The 21,928-nt window shown below is 40.5% G+C and overlaps 1 protein-coding gene across 1 annotated transcript in view; it reads right to left on the minus strand.

Annotated features, from left to right (window-relative positions):
• Window positions 1–21,928, minus strand: part of PAH (phenylalanine hydroxylase) — an 80,566-nt gene that overhangs the window by 21,352 nt on the left and 37,286 nt on the right. Inside the window, exons 4-5 of the mRNA XM_038558862.1 lie at window positions 21,313–21,401; window positions 8,986–9,053 (exon numbers count right to left, since the gene is read on the minus strand). Of these exons, the coding sequence (XP_038414790.1) occupies window positions 8,986–9,053; window positions 21,313–21,401 (157 nt within the window). The remainder of the gene's footprint in view (window positions 1–8,985; window positions 9,054–21,312; window positions 21,402–21,928) is intronic.

Below are 21,928 nucleotides of genomic sequence, written 5' to 3' on the forward strand. Positions count from 1 at the left end.
GAAATTTAATAAACCTTTCTAAGCCTAGTGTGTGCAGCTGCTACATGGGTTAATGATAAATATTTGGAGGACATAGAAGAAAATTAGGTGAAACACTATATATAAATTACCTAATCTTGGTGCTGATCAATGATACCATTGGGTAATGAATGCATAATTATCATTATAACGGATTCTTATTTAGACGAGATTGGACGCGTTCAGGGTGGTATGGCCATAGACCAGATTCTTATTTAAAAAGAAAGATATTTGCTACTTTGTAACAAAATTTTAAGAGATAGTAATATCCTGGGTACCAAGATGTCCCCCTGGTTGATATTTGCTGTTCCAGGGGTTCAATATACCTTCTCCATTCTTTCAGTAAAGCACTCTCCTCCCCCTCTCAGTCTGAGGTTCGGGTGGAAGGAGACTCCACCACTCCCACCTGGGCAGTGACCAGGTCTGGCTAATTAGACTGTCTTATTTCCCTAGTCATACAGACTTGGTGAGAGATGGGCCCATGTCCTGCTCCGAACCAATGAGACTCAGTGAGAAAACTCGTGTGGACTCTGTTGGAAAGAGATAGAACCTGTGAGTGAGTTGGAGTTTCAGCCCAGTGGCACAGTGCTCACCTCCAAAAGAGATGAGACCGATGCGAGAGACTAAGGCCAATGTAGAGGACTCCAGAGAGTCAGAGGGAGGAACGGAGGAAGGAACAAGTGTGGGATCTTGAGCAAGTTATTGTCACTTTCTGATATATATATATATTTCCCCTGTATATATATATATATATATATATATATATATATATGCCACTTTGTAAGTGGCAATATCACTTTCTGAGATACATAAATATATATTTGTGTGTGTATATATATATATATATATATATATATATATCTTGTAATGTTGTAATGGCAATCAAATTAAGTCATATCTAAAGTGCTGCCTGGATATACTAAGTATTTCAGAATTTATTTTCTGTCTCTCACACATACAAACCAACTTCCATGATCTACTTAGCAATTAAACATAGAACATCTTATTCCATCCACGATTTCAATCAAGAGACCTGAGATTCTATGAGATCCTTGGTCTTTGAAGAAATTGTCAATTATTTTTACCAAGTCATGATCTCATTAAGTAAAATAAACTAAGATATTTTAGGAAGAGTGTCAATTTGGTTTAAAATGAATAGGAGACTTCTAGTCAAACCAATTAGAATCTATCTTCAAAAAAAAAGTTTTCAGTAGAAAATATTGTTTCTGAATTATTCCACCAATCAAATATGGCACTCAAGATACTCTGGCACATGGCATAGCCTTCCCTATCTTTGGTGTCTTATTTTACTTCAGGTCCTCCCACTCATGTAATTATTACAAGATAAAAAATTTGGTGCCCCAAGACACAACTGTAATTTGTCAGTGGCCTTCAAACTAATGTTTTAAGATTTTTTTTTTTGGTGTACTCCATTGGTTTTATTTTTTTTTAATTTATTTTTTATTGGTGTTCAATTTACTAACATACAGAATAACCCCCAGGGCCCGTCACCCATTCACTCCCACCCCCCGCCCTTCTCCCTTCTACCACCCCTAGTTCGTTGCCCAGAGTTAACAGTCTTTACGTTCTGTCTCCCTTTCTGATATTTCCCACACATTTCTTCTCCCTTCCCTTATATTCCCTTTCACTATTATTTATATTCCCCAAATGAATGAGAACATATAATGTTTGTCCTTCTCCGACTGACTTACTTCACTCAGCATAATACCCTCCAGTTCCATCCACGTTGAAGCAAATGGTGGGTATTTGTCATTTCTAATAGCTGAGTAATATTCCATTGTATACATAAACCACATCTTCTTTATCCATTCATCTTTCGATGGACACCGAGGCTCCTTCCACAGTTTGGCTATCGTGGCCATTGCTGCTATAAACATCGGGGTGCAGGTGTCCCGGCGTTTCATTGCATTTGTATCTTTGGGGTAAATCCCCAACAGTGCAATTGCTGGGTCGTAGGGCAGGTCTATTTTTAACTGTTTGAGGAACCTCCACACAGTTTTCCAGAGTGGCTGCACCAGTTCACATTCCCACCAACGGTGTAAGAGGGTTCCCTTTTCTCCGCATCCTCTCCAACATTTGTTGTTTCCTGCCTTGTTAATTTTCCCCATTCTCACTGGTGTGAGGTGGTATCTCATTGTGGTTTTGATTTGTATTTCCCTGATGGCAAGTGATGCAGAGCATTTTCTCATATGCATGTTGGCCATGTCTATGTCTTCCTCTATGAGATTTCTCTTCATGTCTTTTGCCCATTTCATGATTGGATTGTTTGTTTCTTTGCTGTTGAGTTTAAGAAGTTCTTTATAGATCTTGGAAACTAGCCCTTTATCTGATATGTCATTTGCAAATATCTTCTCCCATTCTGTAGGTTGTCTTTGAGTTTTGTTGACTATATCCTTTGCTGTGCAAAAGCTTCTTATCTTGATGAAGTCCCAATAGTTCATTTTTGCTTTTGTTTCTTTTGCCTTCGTGGATGTATCTTGCAAGAAGTTACTGTGGCCGAGTTCAAAAAGGGTGTTGCCTGTGTTCTTCTCTAGGATTTTGATGGAATCTTGTCTCATATTTAGATCTTTCATCCATTTTGAGTTAATCTTTGTGTATGGTGAAAGAGAGTGGTCTAGTTTCATTCTTCTGCATGTGGATGTCCAATTTTCCCAGCACCATTTATTGAAGAGACTGTCTTTCTTCCAATGGATAGTCTTTCCTCCTTTATCGAATATTAGTTGACCATAAAGTTCAGGGTCCACTTCTGGATTCTCTATTCTGTTCCACTGATCTATGTGTCTGTTTTTGTGCCAGTACCACACTGTCTTGATGACCACAGCTTTGTAGTACAACCTGAAATCTGGCATTGTGATGCCCACAGATATGGTTTTCTTTTTTAAAATTCCCCTGGCTATTCGGGGTCTTTTCTGATTCCACACAAATCTTAAAATAATTTGTTCTAACTCTCTGAAGAAAGTCCATGGTATTTTGATAGGGATTACATTAAACGTGTATATTGCCTTGGGTAACATTGACATTTTCACAATATTAATTCTGCCAATCCATGAGCATGGAATATTTTTCCATCTCTTTGTGTCTTCCTCAATTTCTTTCAGAAGTGTTCTATAGTTTTTAGGGTATAGATCCTTTACATCTTTGGTTAGGTTTATTCCTAGGTATCTTATGCTTTTGGGTGCAATTGTAAATGGGATTGACTCCTTAATTTCTCTTTCTTCAGTCTCATTGTTAGTGTATAGAAATGCCATTGATTTCTGGGCATTGATTTTGTATCCTGCCACGCTACCGAATTGCTGTATGAGTTCTAGCAATCTTGGGGTAAGACTTTTGGGTTTTCTATGTAGAGTATCACGTCATCGGCGAAAAGGGAGAGTTTGACTTCTTCTTTACCAATTTGAAGGCCTTTAATGTCTTTTTGTTGTCTGATTGCTGAGGCTAGGACTTCCAGTACTATGTTGAACAGCAGTGGTGAGAGTGGACATCCCTGTCTTGTTCCTGATCTTAGGGGAAAGGCTCCCAGTGCTTCCCCATTGAGAATGATATTTGCTGTGGGCTTTTCATAGATGGCTTTTAAGATGTCGAGAAATGTTCCCTCTATCCCTAAACTCTGAAGAGTTTTGATCAGGAATGTGTGCTGTATTTTGTCAAATGCTTTCTCTGCATCTAATGAGAGGATCATATGGTTCTCGGTTTTTCTCTTGCTGATATGATGAATCACATTGATTGTTTTACAGGTGTTGAACCAGCCTTGTGTCCCAGGGATAAATCCTACTTGGTCATGGTGAATAATTTTCTTAATGTACTGTTGGATCCTATTGGCCAGTATCTTGTTGAGAATTTTTGCATCCATGTTCATCAGGGATATTGGTCTGTAATTCTCCTTTTTGGTGGGGTCTTTGTCTGGTTTTGGAATTAAGGTGATGCTGGCCTCATAGAACGAATTTGGAAGTACTCCATCTCTTTCTATCTTTCCAAACAGCTTTAGGAGAATAGGTATGGTTTCTTCTTTAAACGTTTGATAAAATTCCGCTGGGAAGCTATCTGGCCCTGGACTCTTGTGTCTTGGGAGGTTTTTGATGACTGCTTCAATTTCCTCCCTGGTTATTGGCCTGTTCAGGTTTTCTATTTCTTCCTGTTCCAGTTTTGGTAGTTTGTGGCTTTCCAGGAATGCGTCCATTTCTCCTAGATTGCCTAATTTATTGGCGTATAGCTGTTCATAATATGTTTTTAAAATCGTTTGTATTTCCTTGTAGTTGGTAGTGATCTCTCCTTTCTCATTCATGATTTTATTAATTTGAGTCTTCTCTCTCTTCTTTTTAATAAGGCTGGCTAATGGTTTATCTATCTTATTAATTCTTTCAAAGAACCAACTCCTGGTTCTGTTGATCTGTTCCACAGTTCTTCTGGTCTCGATTTCGTTGAGTTCTGCTCGAATCTTTATTAACTCCCTTCTTCTCTTAGGTGTAGGATCTATTTGCTGATAGTTATCATGATGACACTAAATTCATATCTCTCAATAGTAACTCTGAATGTGAACGGGCTTAATGACCCCATCAAAAGGTGCAGGGTTTCAGACTGGATAAAAAAGCAGGACCCATCTATTTGCTGTCTACAAGAGACTCATTTTAGACAGAAGGACACCTACAGCCTGAAAATAAAAGGTTGGAGAACCATTTACCATTCGAATGGTCCTCAAAAGAAAGCAGGGGTAGCCATCCTTATATCAGATAAACTAAAATTTACCCCAAAGACTGTAGTTAGAGATGAAGAGGTACACTATATCATACTTAAAGGATCTATTCAACAAGAGGACTTAACAATCCTCAATATATATGCCCCGAATGTGGGAGCTGCCAAATATATTAATCAATTATTAACCAAAGTGAAGAAATACTTAGATAATAATACACTTATACTTGGTGACTTCAATCTAGCTCTTTCTATACTCGATAGGTCTTCTAAGCACAACATCTCCAAAGAAACGAGAGCTTTAAATGATACACTGGACCAGATGGATTTCACAGATATCTACAGAACTTTACATCCAAACTCAACTGAATACACATTCTTCTCAAGTGCACATGGAACTTTCTCCAGAATAGACCACATATTGGGTCACAAATCGGGTCTGAACCGATACCAAAAGATTGGGATCGTCCCCTGCATATTCTCAGACCATAATGCCTTGAAATTAGAACTAAATCACAACAAGAAGTTTGGAAGGAACTCAAACACGTGGAGGTTAAGGACCATCCTGCAAAAAGATGAAAGGGTCAACCAGGAAATTAAGGAAGAATTAAAAAGATTCATGGAAACTAATGAGAATGAAGATACAACCATCCAAAATCTTTGGGATGCAGCAAAAGCAGTCCTAAGGGGGAAATACATCGCAATACAAGCATCCATTCAAACACTGGAAAGAACTCAAATACAAAAGCTAACCTTACACATAAAGGAGCTAGAGAAAAAACAGCAAATAATGTTTTAAGATTTATTAAATGTTCTTGGTCAGGGCAGTCAGAGTGTTACATGGCAGATGGGCAGAGATGAGGGTAGCTAGCAGTGATGGGACTTAGCTGCTTTTCTATTTTCTATAGTAATTCACTCTGACCCCAAATATTCACATCTCAAAGCAAAAGCCCTGGAGCTAACCAGCCCCCTCCTCTCATTCACCACCTCCATTCTCTTTGGCTATAAACTCCAACTCAATCTTTAATCTCAGCCTAAAGGTTACTTCTTGCTGACCCATTCATTCAGTCTACATTTAAACTCCTAATGATATGGCCTCATGACACCCAAGTTTTGACTTTGGTAATACCTATCACATTTATTGTCATTAAAAGTGTCGCACTTTTGTCATTGTCTTCCTCAGTATTCCCCCGGAGGACATGGACCCTGTTTGTCTTACTTTTGGGATAGGCTCTGGAACTTAGTAGATATATTTTATCACTTGATCAATATCCTGTGATTCTAGGACTCATGATGCATGAGTTTATGCTTTATTCCCTTTGTGGAATAATGACTGGGAAAGCCCCAGAGATCTGAATGTGGGGGCTATTGGCAGAAGCCAAGGAAGAAAGCCACAGTTCAGTCCTGAAAGACATTACATTTTCTGGGGTGGGATGAACAAGCCAAGGAGAACTGAGAAGAAGCCCCAGAAGGGAAGGAGGGAAACCAGTGGAGAGTGGGGAAAACATTCGATTCTCATTGTATGTGATAGTTATCCTACGTATAGTCATCATGAATTCTGAACGCTAAACCACTGGTCCAAAAGGAAACACAGGACTAGGGTCCCATGAGCTTCTGGTCCCATTTTTATCAACTGATAATACTGAACCTTGTTTTGTGTGACCTTTATATAAAGAAATCTTGTTTAATATATATGGTTGATTCATCAACATTGAACTCAAGCATGGTAACTCATGTCTGCACGAAGCTTACCTAACACACACATTTTCTTTAAAAGGCACATCCCAGCCATCTTGCACTTAGAAACCCCACACAGCACTTTACCACAGTGTTAGGGGGCCATTTTAAATGTTAAAATTATCAACAAAAAGTACAAAAATTTGGCAAACGTGACTCTAAATAGATCTCAAAAGGTAGTTATTTATAGTATAAGAGCTGAAATAAGAAGGTGGTGTCACCTTATTCGACCTGGAAACTTGTGTATCAAGCAAGCAACTCAAATTTTTCCCCATTCTGTGCGTGTCTGGGAATAATTGCAGAAGTGCCACAAGTATCGACTTGGAGGTCTCAAATAAAATGTAAGCAAATAATTCTTTTTTTAAAAAAAAAGATGTTATTTATTCATAGAGACACAGAGAAAGAGAGAGAGGCAGAGACATAGGCAGAGGGAGAAGCAGGCCCCATGCAAGGAGCCTGACAGGGGATTCAATCCCTGGTCTCCAGGATCACGCCCTGGGCTGAAGGCGGTGCTAAACCGCTGAGCCACCTGGGCTGCCCTAAGCAAATAATTATTGAATAATGGGAATTCACTGTGCCAGATACTGAGCTAAGAAACTATTTCAAAGAAGAAAGGGATGGTAAACAGCATCACAAGTTTTAAAAAGAGGAACTAAAATGAGTTCTGAAATAGGCTCTGAATTTGAGAACAAATTCACCCCTACTAGTCACATGGCCTTCGCCACATCACTTAACCATCTGAGATTCAACTGTAAAAATCAAGAAACTGACTAGATCTCTAAATTTCCTCAGAGAGCCAGCCACAGATGGTTCCATCCACAGATGGTTCTCAATAATCAATTTAACTTACTTGATAAACATCCAGGATGGTGAGGCATTCAATCAAGTCCATGATTCCTCATTAGGTTTAACATTTTTTATGGAAAAGAAGCTAGGGGATCAGTTTCTTCCTTCAAATCCTGACAGCTAAGCAGTAAATGAATGTACTTCCTAAGAAGCCCCTGGCTTATATGAAAAATGTGATCTCCTGACTGAGAATCCCAGCACTCAGTGAAGTGGATGAGTTTGCTTTGGAGTTGAAGAAACCTGAATTCAAAACTGGACAATGCCACCTACGAATTATATGATCTCTACAAGTTACTCAGCTGCATTAAACACTAGTTTTCCAATCTGAAACATAAGGAGTTATTATGAATTCTAAATGAAATCATGAAATCATGTAAGCAAAGCATTTAGCTAAGCCTCAGACATAGCAAGGAGATCATAAATACAATTTACTTATTGATTACCTGAAAAAGGATTCCTGTCTACACCTGATTGGATGGTGTCCACCCGATCATGCTAAAGCAAAGACAGGGACGGGGGGTTGCCATATTCCATGATTCTTGCTTGTTATAAGCCAAGGCCCAAAGGCACCTAGATTTTTTTTTTAATTTTTTATTTATTTATGATAGTCACAGAGAGAGAGAGAGAGAGAGAAGCAGAGACATAGGCAGAGGGAGAAGCAGGCTCCATGCACCGGGAGCCTGACGTGGGATTCGATCCCAGGTCTCCAGGATCGCGCCCTGGGCCAAAGGCAGGCGCCAAACCGCTGCGCCACCCAGGGATCCCCAAAGGCACCTAGATTTAACCAAGGTCAGCACAGTTCTGAATTTTTCCACTGTTGGGAGTCATTCAGAGAAGGAAATTGTCTTACTTTTTCTGGAGGTCTTTCCATCTGGAAGATAACTTTGTACCCAGTAAAAAGAACCCTACCCTCTTCCTTATCTTCCCCATAGTCTATCAAAGCTATTCAAGTACCATTCCCTCAGGGCTCTGGTCAACTTTTAAGTCTCTTTTTGAGCCTGTCTTTTCTCATGTCCTTAACTCAGGAATGGAGCTCAGGCCTCAAACACCATGTTTCCCATGGTGGCATTTCTGTAGTCCCTGAGGACTCAAAATAGCAAAAACAGTTCTCTTCCCAAATGATATCCTTGATATTTGCATTTTCCTTTGGCTAAAATAGGGTAGAATCCCAGACGAGGGAAAAAAAAAAAAAAAAAAAAAAGGAACTCATCCAAAAATTATCCTACACAGCTGGGTCAGATCAGATAAAAGTAGAACACTGAGGCAAGGCTTATCTGAAACATCAAATGATTCATTCATTATTTCAGTAAAGCAGCCAATTCCTCCTTGAATGTAAATGATTCTCTTTTTCCTTTCCCCCTGTTTAATGTGGAGAATACCAGAGGCTGTTTTATTCAGGGCTGAGGCCTTTTATAATTACGTCAGACATTAGTGCCTAAGGATGGGACAAAGCTGAGAAGAGGGCTGGGCCCCTGCGCAGTGGGTAATTTTGTTTTGTTTACCAGCATTTAAAAAAAAAAAAAAAAACATGTGTTATTAAAGGGAGGGTTTAAACACACACACACACACACAAAGAAGGCAGGACTCTATGCTAGTATTCTCCAAACTCGGATGAGGAAAACGTAAGCTAGGTGTGTGCTTCTTCTCTTTTCCCCCAAAGCAGAGCGGACTTACTGTCGGTAGTTGTAGGCGATGTCGGCAAATTGCTTTCGTCTTGCTCGATACACAGGATCTTTAAAACCCTAGGAGAAAGAAGATGTTTAATTTCTCAAGGCTTGAGCAGGGACATCCAGCATATTTATGCACGATTCGAATGGGGGCTTGTGAGCCCTGACAGTCTAGCTCTCCTTCCTAAGATTTACATTCTGAAAATAAAGCTTCAGTGAAACAAAGGGTAAGCTCTCCCACTGAGTATTATGGATGGCACAGCATTAGCAACACCTTCAACTCAGCGTAGGCCTCTCTGCTGTGGAACTTCAAAGTGCAAACAGTGTACAGATTTAAAAAAAAAAAAAAAACACCCTCATCTATAGCATTTCTAACTCACAAACTTGCTAAATTAGGCCCTTAGTAGGATAGACGTTCATGATGAAAATATACAATATCTACTAAATTCCTAACGAGTGGTATGTGTCTAGCACTACTTCCCGACTTCTTAATAAACAAACAAATACACACTTGCTGCTATTGCAATTTTTTAAAATACTATTCATTGAGTGCTTACTATGTGCCTGTCTGTGTGGGCTAGGGACTTCTTTTATTTATAAGTCTCACAAAAAACCTGTACGGTTGATCGGTATGATTATCCCCATCCTTCTCAAATCAACAGTGACCCAGGGAAAGAGGAGTCAAGCGAAGATGAAGAGAGGGTTTGAATCACCCAGTTTCATGCTCTTTTCACTACAATTCAGAAATTGTCAAACTTTACACCATGGCAGGGGCTCAACAGAGGAATCAGGCTCAATCTATAGAGATGATGATGATCACTTCTCTGAGGCTAACCTGCAGGTCGTCTTTCCCCAACAGTTCATTAGCAGCATATTTCTAAACAGTGAAAAGAAGCCAACAGTGCCTTTCAGTGTGAGTGCAACATATCCCTTAGTCGGAAGGGAGCCTGAGTAAAAGGGCATTTCCCCTGCACTTTCTTCTAGGAGTTCTATGGTTTAAGGTCTTGCATTTAAGTCTTTAATGCATTTCAAGTTGATTTTTGTGAATGGTATAAGACAGGCATCTAATTTCATTCTTTTGCATGTGAATGTCCAGTTTTCCCAACTCCATTTATTGAAGAGATATCATCGTTTCCCCCATTGAGTATTCTTGGCTACCTTGCCAAATATTGACTGCATACACATGGGTTTATATCTGGGCTCTTGATTCTGTTCTATTGGTTGGTCTGTTTTGTTTTATGCCAGTACCACACTCTTTTGATTTCCATGGTTTTGTAATACAATTTGAAATTAGGAAATGTGATACTTCTGCCTTTGTTCTTCTTTTCAAGATTACTTCTTGACATTGTTTTTGGCAATGATTTTTATGGATATGACACCAAAAGCACAAGCAAAAAAAAGCAAAAGTAAACAAGCAGGACTATATTAAACTAAATGTTTTGGCATAGCAAAATAAACAACCAACAAAATCAAAAGGAGATCAAAAGGATGGGAGAAAATCTTGCAAATCATATATCTAATAAGGGGTTAATACCTGAAAAGTACAAGAACTTATACTTGAGTAACAACAACTCAGCCAAAAAAAATTCCAATTAAAACAATGAGCAGTGGAACTAAATAGGCATTTTCCAAAAACGAAATACACATAGCCAGTAAGTACCTGAAAAGATGCCCAACACTTATTATCAGGGAAATGCAAATCAAAACCACAATGAGATATCACCTCACACCTGTTAGAATGGCTGTCATAAAAATGGCAGGAGAGGGGCACCTGGGTCGTGAAATGTCTGCCTTCAGCTCAGGTCATGATCCCAATCCTGGGGTCGGACTCCCTGAGCAGGCAGCCTGCTTCTCCCTCTCCCCACTGCTTGTGCTCTCTATCTCCTCTCTCTTTCTCTCTCAAATAAGTAAATAAAATCTTTTATTTTTAAAGTCAAGAGATAACAAGTTTTGGCAAGGATATGGAAGAAAGGGAACCGTTACATATTGTTGATGGGAGTAGAAATTGGTGCAGCCACTGTGGGAAACAGTATGAAGGTTCCTCAAAAACTTAAAAACAGAACTACCAAATGAGCCAGCAATCTCATTCCTGGAGGTGTATCTAAAGGAAATGAAAGCAAGATCTTGAAGAAACATCTGCACTCTCATGTTCACTGCAGAATTAGTCACAAAAGTCAAGATATGGAAACAATCTAAGAGTCTGCCAATAGATGAATGGATAAAGAAAATATGTATGCATATTATATATATTATATGATATTTAGCATAATAGTAGAACACAGACATAATATATATCATATTATTCAACCATAAAAGAAAGAAATGCTACCATTTCCAACATCGATGGACTAAGCTATTATGTTAAGTAAAATAAGTCAGACAAAAACAGTGTATCCAAAAAAAAACATAGTGTATCCTCTCACTTCTATGCAAAATCTCACTTCTATGTAAAAAAGCTGAATTTATAGAAACAAAGTAAAATGGTGGTTGTCAGGGGCTGGGGCTGGGAGAAATGGGCAGATGTTGATCAAAGGGTATAGATGAACAGTTATAACATGAATAAATTCTGGGAACCTAACATAAGTATAGTGACTATAATCAATAATACTGTGTTATATACTCAAAAGTTGCTAAGAGAGTAGATCTTACGTATTCTCATCACACACACACATATACACAGATGGTAATCATGTGAAGTGATAAAAGTATTAAGTAACTTATTGTCATAATCACTTTGCAATATATATGTCTATCAAATCATTGTATTATATACACTTTTAACTAATGCAATGTGATATGTCAAATATATATTAATACATCTGGAAAGGGGGTATTTTACAAAAAGGAAACGACTGTAATCTGAATTTTAGAAAGACTAGAGGGCAGCCCCAGTGACTCAGCAGTTTAGCGTCGCCTTTGTCCCAGGGTGTGATCCTGGAAACCTGGGATCAAGTCCCACATCGGGCTCCCTGCATGGCGCCTGCTTCTCCTTCTGCCTATGTCTCTGCCTCTCTCTCCTGTGTGTCTCTCATGAATAAATAAAATCTTTAAAAAAAAAAAAAAAAGACTAGAGACTTAGCATCATCACTGTAGAACTTCCTTCGTTCCTTCCACGCACTTTACCTTGCAATTTCTCTGCCCCACCATCCCTCCAAACCAAGGTGTTAATGAATCATAAACAAGAGCTTGCAATGTGAAGTGTAATATTTAAGGGAGTCTTCTCAAGGGACAAATACTCCGATTTTTAGATATTGTTTTTTTTGCTTTGTTTTATCTGATTGGCTGGTTGGTTGGTTGTTGTTGTCATTGTTTCTTCTTTTTTTCTTCTGTTTAAAATTTTATTGAAATTCAATTAATTAACATATAATGTATTATTGGCTTCAGAGGTAGAGGTCAGTGATTCATCAGTCTTATACAACCTCCAGTGCTCATCACATCACGTGTCCTCCTTAATGTCCATCACCCAGTTACCCCACCTCCTTACCCCCCTCCCCTCCAGCAACCCTGTTTGTTTCCTATAATTAACAGTCTCTTATGGTTCATTTCCCTCTGATTTCATCTTGTTTTATTTTTTCCTCTCTTCCCCTATGCTGTCATTGTTTTAAATCAGGCCTTGCCAGCAATTCCAACTAACCAGGGGTCCATATATATACATAGTCTGAGAATCTGTAGCATAGAGCCTGTCATGCAGAAAGAACTACAAGGAAATGACAGAAAGAAGGAAGGAGGGAGGGATGATTAGAGGGAAGGAAGAAAGAATTTGTTTCTTAAGATATATTTTGAGAAATGGAGAAAACTAAATGTTTCACATTGGAAAATTAAAATACCATATATTTTTATTACAAACCTAACTACAATAGTACACTCCCAAATTAAGTGATTATTTAGTTTAGAAAATATTCCATGACACAGTTACTACAAAGCATCACTCTTCTGTTTTCCTTAGAGTACCGAATGGTTTGGAATCATTAATTACAGGTAGGAAGGCTTAGAAATCTGAAAATTTAAAACTACCCTTGGTGCACTCCTACTGGGCAAAGGTAAGTTGCCTTGAGATGATACAGTCAGGAAGCCAGGTGTCCTGATTTAATTTCCAAGCAGCATTAAATGTATCCCTTTAGGAACCTACCTACCAGGCTAAATGAAGAACACATCGGCATACTAAGGACTCAAAATATAAACCTAATGCTTGCCAATCTTAAGGAGTGATCATCACAGTTATCTTCACCTACCAGTCTTACTTAACAATAATAAATGGCTCTCTACAACCCTTAAATCATAATATAGACTTTTGCACCTGTAAGGCATCTTGGAGAATATCTGTTTCTATATTTCTATATTTTGATCTAGATATGAGGAAAATGAAGCTGATAGAGCCATTTGCAGAACCAGCACCTCCCCTGGGGTTTTCTGTTTGTACCCATGCTGGTAGGCTGAGGTTTGAGGATTGAGGCAGGAAACCAGGATGAGGAGGCAAGACTTCCCTGAACCCACGGGTTTCTACTCTATCAGGCTGCCTTTAGGAATGAGATGCCCATGACAATTTCTCTTCTCTATTTGGCTCTTCATCTTTGATCTTTAATGTACTTCATCTAGGTAGTTCGTCTAGTAGTTCAAAGATAAAAAGTAAAAAAAAAGCTTTGTGTGGAATTGTATATCCTGTAGGTATCAACTCTGTTAGAGGGAACACACAAATGAAATGATGGAAAAAGTACACCAGAGTCTAACAAATGTTATGACGATGGGAAACAATAACTGGTATTTTTCTATACTATTATGCTTTTGAAGTTTTGTACTGTGAGTGTGGATTTCTTTAGTAAAGTAAAATAGTACTGCAAATCCATCTCAAATCATTATGAAGAAGTAACAGAAGATTCACACATTGAGATATATCAACACACACATGTAGAACATACTATACAGATCCTCCACAGGGAAAGTTTCTAACCACAGTCCTCTCTAGTTCTAAGTGCCTAACAAGTTCATTAACAACCTTTAAGAAGCCCCCACCAACCAGGCTACAAGGACCTTTGTCCCTCAGTTACCAGTGAAAAAGAATGGTGGCTTTGAAGTCCATCTCTTGGTGGTTTGGCCTTGCATCATTTGAGCTGCCAGATGACCACAGGGCCTCTGCAGCCGTGTGGAGTACACTCTGAATTAAGTACACTCTGAATTAAGCTTTACTTGATGATGACTAATCATCCTGTCTCAATTTAGGCTAATAGCAGCAATTTCAGTAGCACTGCATGTAATTTATTTATAATCACCCCGTCTCAATTAAGCTAATAGCAGCAATTTTGGTTGCACTGCATGTAACCAAGTATGTTTTGACAGGAAAATATATTGTTGGTGAAGGAGGAGTGGAGAGGAGGGGGAAGTAGGGAGGAGTAGAAGGGACAAAATGGAGAGAATTCTACAGGATGCAAAGTTAGAACATCACCTGCAGTCTGCATTCAATCACTTTCCTTAATGTCAGAATTTTTGCAACTTGAGGGTTGAAGTGTGTGGTTTTGTTTTTGTGGGAATTTCAGGGAGTGTGTAACTACATGGAAAAGTCTTCTGGGTATTTTAGACTAAGATCTTTAATCATTTCTTGATGTTCATGGCCGAGGTTAAACCTTAGAAATGCCATCTTTAAACTAGCCAGGAGAATGAGTGGCTTCAAGTTAGACATGCTGGATGGATTACTAATCCCAGTCACTAGGAGCTTGGCTTGAGGTTGATCAGTTTAACTCTCAGAGCCCATGTTTCTTCATCAGTAAAATGAGACCATGGGCTACCTCACAGTGTTGGGAGGGTTAGATCAGGTAACATAGGCAGGGAACCAAGTAAAATTCTGAGTCTAAAAAGAAAAAAAAATGACCCATTTGTGCAAAATGGTGGGAAATCCAAAAGCTGAGAAATCTGACTCAGAACACAAAAAGGATAGAGTTTGGAATGGGTCACTGTGCCCCATCACCCAATCTTAGGCCTTCTAAACAGCCTTTGTAGAACTCTTACCTTGCTATTTCTATTCCATCTATGCTAATAACGAGAGGCTGTTTGTATTCCATCAGTCCCACACCAACTGGATGAAGGACAGCACACAGCAGGTAAGAGTTTCAAAAAGGTACAGTATCTGCCATTGCCATCCTGCAGGCACTGGCTAGAGATCTGCAAACCAATAGACCAGGGCAGCCCTGCCCCTTGCCCACTCTCTGCTGCTGGCTGTAGCTGCCATCAATAAGGCCAAGAAGTCTGTTTGGGGAAGAATTCAGATAATTGGTTGTCCGAGCCAGTAACCTGGGGGTCATTGTTTTACCTCTCTCCTCCTCCTCTCTTCTCTCATATCTGATAATCAGTTTTTGTGATAATCATTATTTCTTCCAAATATCTTAATTCTGTCCTTTTTACCTTATTCTCACTGCCATCCCTTAGTTCAGGACCCCATCACTTCTCACCTGGACTATCACAACTGCTTCCCAAGTGGCCTTTCTTTGTGTCTTCTCCATGACTCCCCAGGCTTGCAGCCAAAGTAGATTTGTAAAGTGCAAATCTGGTGGGGTCGCTCCCTTCCTCAAAAGCTTCCAATGGCCTCTCATCAGTCGTAGGAAAAGTCCAATATTTTTAAAACAGTCCACTAGGTCTTGCACAATCTGATTCTACCTGTGTTTTCAGCTCTGTGTTGAACTACAATTGAAGTTCTGCATACTACAGTCCAAATTTGTCCAATTTGGTCTTATTCTAATTCTTTAAACATGCCAGGCTTTTCCCTCTGATTAAGGCCTTCACAATGCTATTACCTCTTATGGGAATATTCTTCCCCACTCTTCCAGACCAATAAGCTACTACTTGGCCTTTCCATCCTGGTTAAACTGCATTTTTAAAGACCTTCCTTGTTTTTTTTTTTTTTTTCCCAAGTTTATTGGTTTTCTTCTATAATACACTTTCCCGGCAATCTGAGGATTTCTCCTTTTAGACAATCATTATGCTTGTTAATATCATTAAACTCAGGACTCTATTTGTCTTAATTATCACTGGATTTCCAGTGCATGACATACTCAGCATACTTCTGAATAGGAACTATCAAAAATTATGCAAAAAATTTAAATCACTGCTTAACAAGGCCACTATACACTTGAGGGGCATGTATACTTAATTTGATATGCAATTTATTACTTAGTAAGGTGCAAACTCTTAAAGTGAGATGCTGACTTATAGAAGATGGACAAGTAGTAAAATATCTATTTTATGATCAAGTTATGATTTCTGTCCAGTAGAAAAAGGAACACTCACAGTTATGGCTTTATTTATTTCTAGAACATTAATCACTTGTATAGTTATCTCTATGATCTCACTCCAGCACTTGATTTTTCAACAACCATCCATACTTTGGTCTTTTGTAGCTCCCATCACACCAATGTTTCATCTTGCTGGTTTCCTCTCTCCTGAGTTAATGGATTTTTTGACAAACGTTGACTATATACCTGTATGACAGTTGTTTTTAACTTTTTGAAAATTATGCTTTGGCAGAGCAACTGAGGAGGAGCACAAGTCTTTGATGACTCAGTTGGCTGACATCCTTAGAACAGACGCCATTGAGGCCCTTAGGTGAAGAAGTTTAGGTGGGAGAAAGAAAGAGGAGAGAAGTACCAGAAGTATAGCCCTGAGCTTGGGAAGTTCAAGGCTCTTTCTGGAGAGAAGAGAAACTCAACATCTACATCTGAAAAACTGAAAAATAGTTTGAGAGCTTTAGATAGAAGAAATAAATGCAGAAGGACAATTGTGTAGACTAAAATTTTCTCTCCCAAAAAGCTTCCCTGTGCTGATCTTCAGCCTAAACACTGGCATAGGTGCCAATGGAACTAGAATAGGAAGCTCTGAGGTTAGAGTCTGTGTGGCAGAGGCCGCTGGTGCTCCATGGCTTCTCTGTGACTCATCCTCCTTTCATAGAACATCATTCGCCACTTTTTCTCATTCTCCTTTAAAGTTCATAGTGACAATGTGACTGGGCTACTGTCAATAAAATTTGAGTGAAAGATGTGAGTTGCCTCCAGACCTGGCTCATAAAAACCCGGGAGCAATTCTCGCTCCCTTTTCCCCAAGGGCTGGCAGAATGAAAAGGGCTCTGAGGACTTGGAGCAAAGTGTAGCCATTAAGTAGAAGGGACTTAGTCTCTGCAAGACTGTGTACAGCAATTTCTTTACTGACCTACACTGGAAATAACTCTCCCTTGGGTTAAGCCATGAGGATTTGGGGATTATTTGATAAGTGGCTAGCCTACTGTGGTTGTTAAGAGGGCTCAATCCACATCTCCCTCTTTTCAGAAGTCCTCCCTAACCACTCCAGTCCACAGTGACCTTAGAACTGATAGCACATGCCATCAGATTCATTAAATTTAGTGTTTAATCATGTGCTTTTATCCCTCATGATTTAAACTAAATATTACCCAAGCTGCATTTCATGGAACACTACCCTTTAAGATAATGTTGCTAGGTATTCCATTAAAAGGAGGTTCCATAAGTAAAACAAAAAAAGTTTGAGGAACATTAGGTTGAATGAGTCTTATGTTTGCAGGCTTTCCAAAGTCTCTAATGAGATAACAGGACTCACATATGCTTAAAATGGAGTTCTAGCATATGGTGTTTCTCTGTTTGATCATGAGATTTTTTTTCATGTATTTGTTTGGAAAGAATGCATGTAACCCTTTCACTTGTGTGTGTATGTGTCTGTGTATCTATATGTTTATACGTCTATGTCTTATGCCTTTTGTGAAGTCATACATCATGAGGAAGTGGATTTATTTGTCTTCAATACCCTGAAACACCATGCACACAGTTCTACGGTATCAGTGTCAAGAACCTGGCCTGGGAAAGAGGCAGCCAGAAGGCTTCAGGGGGGCGCACGTATGAGTTGGGCCTTAGAAAATGAGTAGAAGTTTTGCAGCAGGGAAAGAGCAGGTGAGAGCATAAGGAAAGGTATCCCAGGTGAAGGAGACAGCGTGGACAGGACCCCTGAGACTGGAGAATGGCCGGAGAAAGGAGAGTCCATTTCATCACGGAAATCAAATAGACCCCTTGGATTCTGCCTACCAAGCAACTGCCCAACTGTGAAGCTGTAACCCAGTCACCTCTGGGAAGAGCAGACATGGCCACTCCCTGTATTCCACCCCTGGAGGACAGGGGTCATGTACTGTGAATCATTTTAGGCCCTGTTCCTCAGCCTGGGATGCAGCTTGCACATGTACGGGCCACATGGCCCTCCCCGTCTGAGATTTCCCATCCGAATGAGAAAACACAACCCTCCTGGGATGGCTACAACAGCTAAATTTTTTAATTGCTGCCAAAGCTCTTAGCGCAGTGACTGGCACACCATTGTATGCTCTGGAAATGGAGGCTATGAACATCGTTTGCTTAGTAAGTGCTCAGAGAAGGGAGGACAGCAGAGGGGAGGAGGGAGGGCAAGACACTGGCAACCAAAGAAAAGGCAGAGAGGGATGTAGCTCTCCTAGCTCATTTTCCCACTTGGCTGACACTGAGAGGCAAATGCCCTTTACTCTCCATTTCAGGAACAATCCTTCCTTGGCTGCATTCCTCAGGGCAGCTGTTTTGGAGGCCTTGAAGTGAAATGTAGAGTTAAACATCAGTGTACACTGCCAAGGGCAGGAGAGCATACTGCCCGTCACCATGATGGAGCAGAACAGAGGGTCCTTTCTGGAAGAACATCCCGTCACTCCTCACACATGGCAGCCAAGTTCTGTGGGGCCTGAGAGGGTGTGGGGAAGTGCTCTGAAGGGTTACTCTGTCCTTGGCCCATTGGTTCCCAGGATCTAATGACGGAACAGAGAGAGTCTGGCCTTCTTATAGGGAAGACCATGTACCTGACAAAATTGTTCCTTTATGATAAAATTCATCAGAGCAAGAGGCCAGGGAACCAAAAATGTGGGCTGGGTCTGCAAGGAGAAATAGATTCCAGAGAATTTTAAGACTGGCTTATCTGCCTGAGGAGACATAAGAATGAGAGGAGGGACGTGTCCATGTCTGGGGCCTCTTTCCTCTTTCCCTTCCACCCCAAGTGAGCAGCAAGTGTGGCCAACAGAAGGATCTAGGGTCAGGGCAGGAGGTCCGGAGGCTGGTAAGAGGAGAAAACGTTCTGATGGGTGGACTCCACGGACTGGGTCAACGTGGCCAGATGGCTTTTTCAGAGGAGTGATCTCTTTGCAGATGCTTTGCTCCCACAGCCCACCGCCAAAGACCTCTCAAGGGGGATCTAGAGCCTCTCCCAGAGGGCACATCTCTTACCCCTGGGCCCCACAAGGAGAAGGCCGCACTGTCCCCAGAAAGGTGAAGAGGGATCAAAATCATCCAACCTTACCTTTAGTGTTTTGGGGGAGAAGGTACTGAAGTATATATATATATTAGGAGTCTAAAATATGATTCCTATCCTGAGACTAAGTCGCTTCACAAGTGAGAATCAAGGAAGCTGTGTGGCCTCCTTGTCAGGATGCAAGGACCAGAAAACGACTGTAATGGGAAGACTAGAAACACGCTTGCTGACAGGGGCTGCTTAGTAAGTTATGACATTGCATAAAAAATCACATATATAATAATTTCATGATATGCCTCATCTGATTACATATATTAATATCTAAATAACAGAAAGAGATGGGGGAAAGGGATGAGGGGATTAGGGAGGAAGCACACCAAAATCAACAACAATTATTTCGGGACAGTGTGACAATAGGTGAATTTTTTTTTCTATTTTGAAGTCTGGGTGTCATGAGGGAATTCACCTTTGTTCCTGTTAATAAAACAGTTTCTCACTGTAAAAAAAGAAAAGTGCAAAATGCCACCAAGGGGAAAAGAGAAATCATTGGCATTATGGGTGATCTTCATTTTCTTCCTCATGCTTTTCTGTATTTTTAAGTTCACAATAAGGGGTTTACTATGTGAACTAGAATTAGCAACACTTGTTTGTATTTTAAAACGCTGGCCTACTCTAGAAATAGCACTCTCTTTGCCTCTGGGAAAGCACTGCAATTTCTGCCCCCTGGCTAGGCCTTTGTCTTCTAGCACAGCGAACACTGGGTTAAAGGTCTTAAGACACAAAGATTAGTACAGGACCTTAGAAAAGTCATTTTACTCCCACTGGGCCTCAGTGCATCTGTGAAGTGGACACATCTGCTCTGCTTACTGCAAAGAGCCTTCGTGAAGAGCAAGTTCACAACTACTCACCTGTAAAGGCCCCTAGAGATGTAAGAAAACAGACTCCAGGCCACATGCAGACATTCTCAGAGTTGCACTAAACTGCTGTAGCTGACAACGGCCTCCAAGTCATGTAGAGACTAAGAAGCCATTTGCCTGGGCAGAGAGTGAGTGACAGCCAATATCATGGTGGCATTTTTCACCTGGAGAATGTCAGAATGGGCCCGGCCTTGAGTCCAGACTGAATTCTCCACCTCACGAAAAATGGTGATGAAGTTCCCCTACCCTGATCCTCTCATCAGAAACCAGAAGACCTGCTCTCCTGCTCTCTGGACACAGGACAAAGTCTGACTTCTTTGTCTGATACATCAGGACTCTTGTTTTTTTATTTCTTTTTAAAATATTTATTTATTTATTCATTTATTTATTTGAGAGAATGAGAGAGAGAGAGGGAGCAAGCACAGGGAGGGGCAGAGAGAAGCTTTAGCAGAGTCCTTGTTGAGCTCAGAGCTCCCACTGCAGGGCTCGATATGGAGCTTGATCTCATGACCCTGCGACCATGACCTGAGACCATGACCTGAGCCAAAACCAAGTATCCAGTGCATAATGAACTGTGCTACCCGGGGGCCCCACATCAGACCTTTTAAAAATCTGGCCCTCCCACCTAAGGTATCAGCCAGCCCTCACAAAATAGTCTGGATACTTTCAGGACACTGAGCCTTTGCATATACTGTTCTCTTTGCATTCTCTTTGCATTTTTTGCTCAGGTGTTAGGACCCAGCTCCCAGGTCACCCCTGCCATGCTGTTCCTCGTAGAGTTGTCAGTGGTTTACTGTTTCCCAAACTCCTGAATTAAACCTCTGTACTTGTGTGAAGTCAGAAAGAAAGATCACTTAGATATGTGTGTGTGTGTGTGTGTGTGTGTGTGTGTACACACACGCTGGTTTCTGGAGGCCAATCCATACTTGCTTCATCAAGGATATTGACCATGAAACAATGGTGGTGACCAGCTGTAAGAAGACACTCTATACATGTCTGTCATACAAGCAAACAGATGAAGACACACTGCCGGGGATCAGGGAGTGGAGCATAGTCAGGGCGGGGAGGACTGAGAGGATCTCATTGGGAGGGCCACCGGCGCAAGGACTCACGGGATGGTCTGCATCCAGTTCAGCTCCATAGCTGAGGATCTGGTTGGCAAATCTGTCGAGCTCTTGAATGGTTCTTGGGAACCAGGGCACTGAAACACAGAAAGGGCAAAGCCTTGAACGGAAGGTTGGCAGGACACCGCCAAAGGCCTCACCAAGGTCAGAAGCATGAATCAGCTGCAATTAGACCAATGGCGGGCCAGTGGTATCCCATATAACCACCCGATTAATACAGAAGTTAACTCCCGTTTTCCTTGAAAACTAACTTTCCTAAATGTCAGCGTTGTTGAGGTATACCTGACAAATAAAATCATGAGATATTTAAAGTGCACGTCATCATGACCTTACATGGATATACATCACGAACACATTTCCCCCATCTACTTAACACATCCATCAACTCACACATATTTATCTTAGTAAAAACATTTCAGTTCTACTACCTTAGCAAACTTCAGTTATATAATACAGCATTATCAACTGCAGTCACCGTGTTTTACATTAGGTCCTCAGATCTCACACACCTTAGAGCTAAAACATACCTTTTTACTAACCCTTCCCTACCTCTTCCAGCCCCCAGCCTTGGTGATCACTCATCTACTGTCTATGTCCATGAGTT

This window comes from Canis lupus, chromosome 15 (genome assembly GCF_011100685.1).
Source record: "Canis lupus familiaris isolate Mischka breed German Shepherd chromosome 15, alternate assembly UU_Cfam_GSD_1.0, whole genome shotgun sequence".
Lineage (NCBI taxonomy): Eukaryota > Metazoa > Chordata > Mammalia > Carnivora > Canidae > Canis > Canis lupus.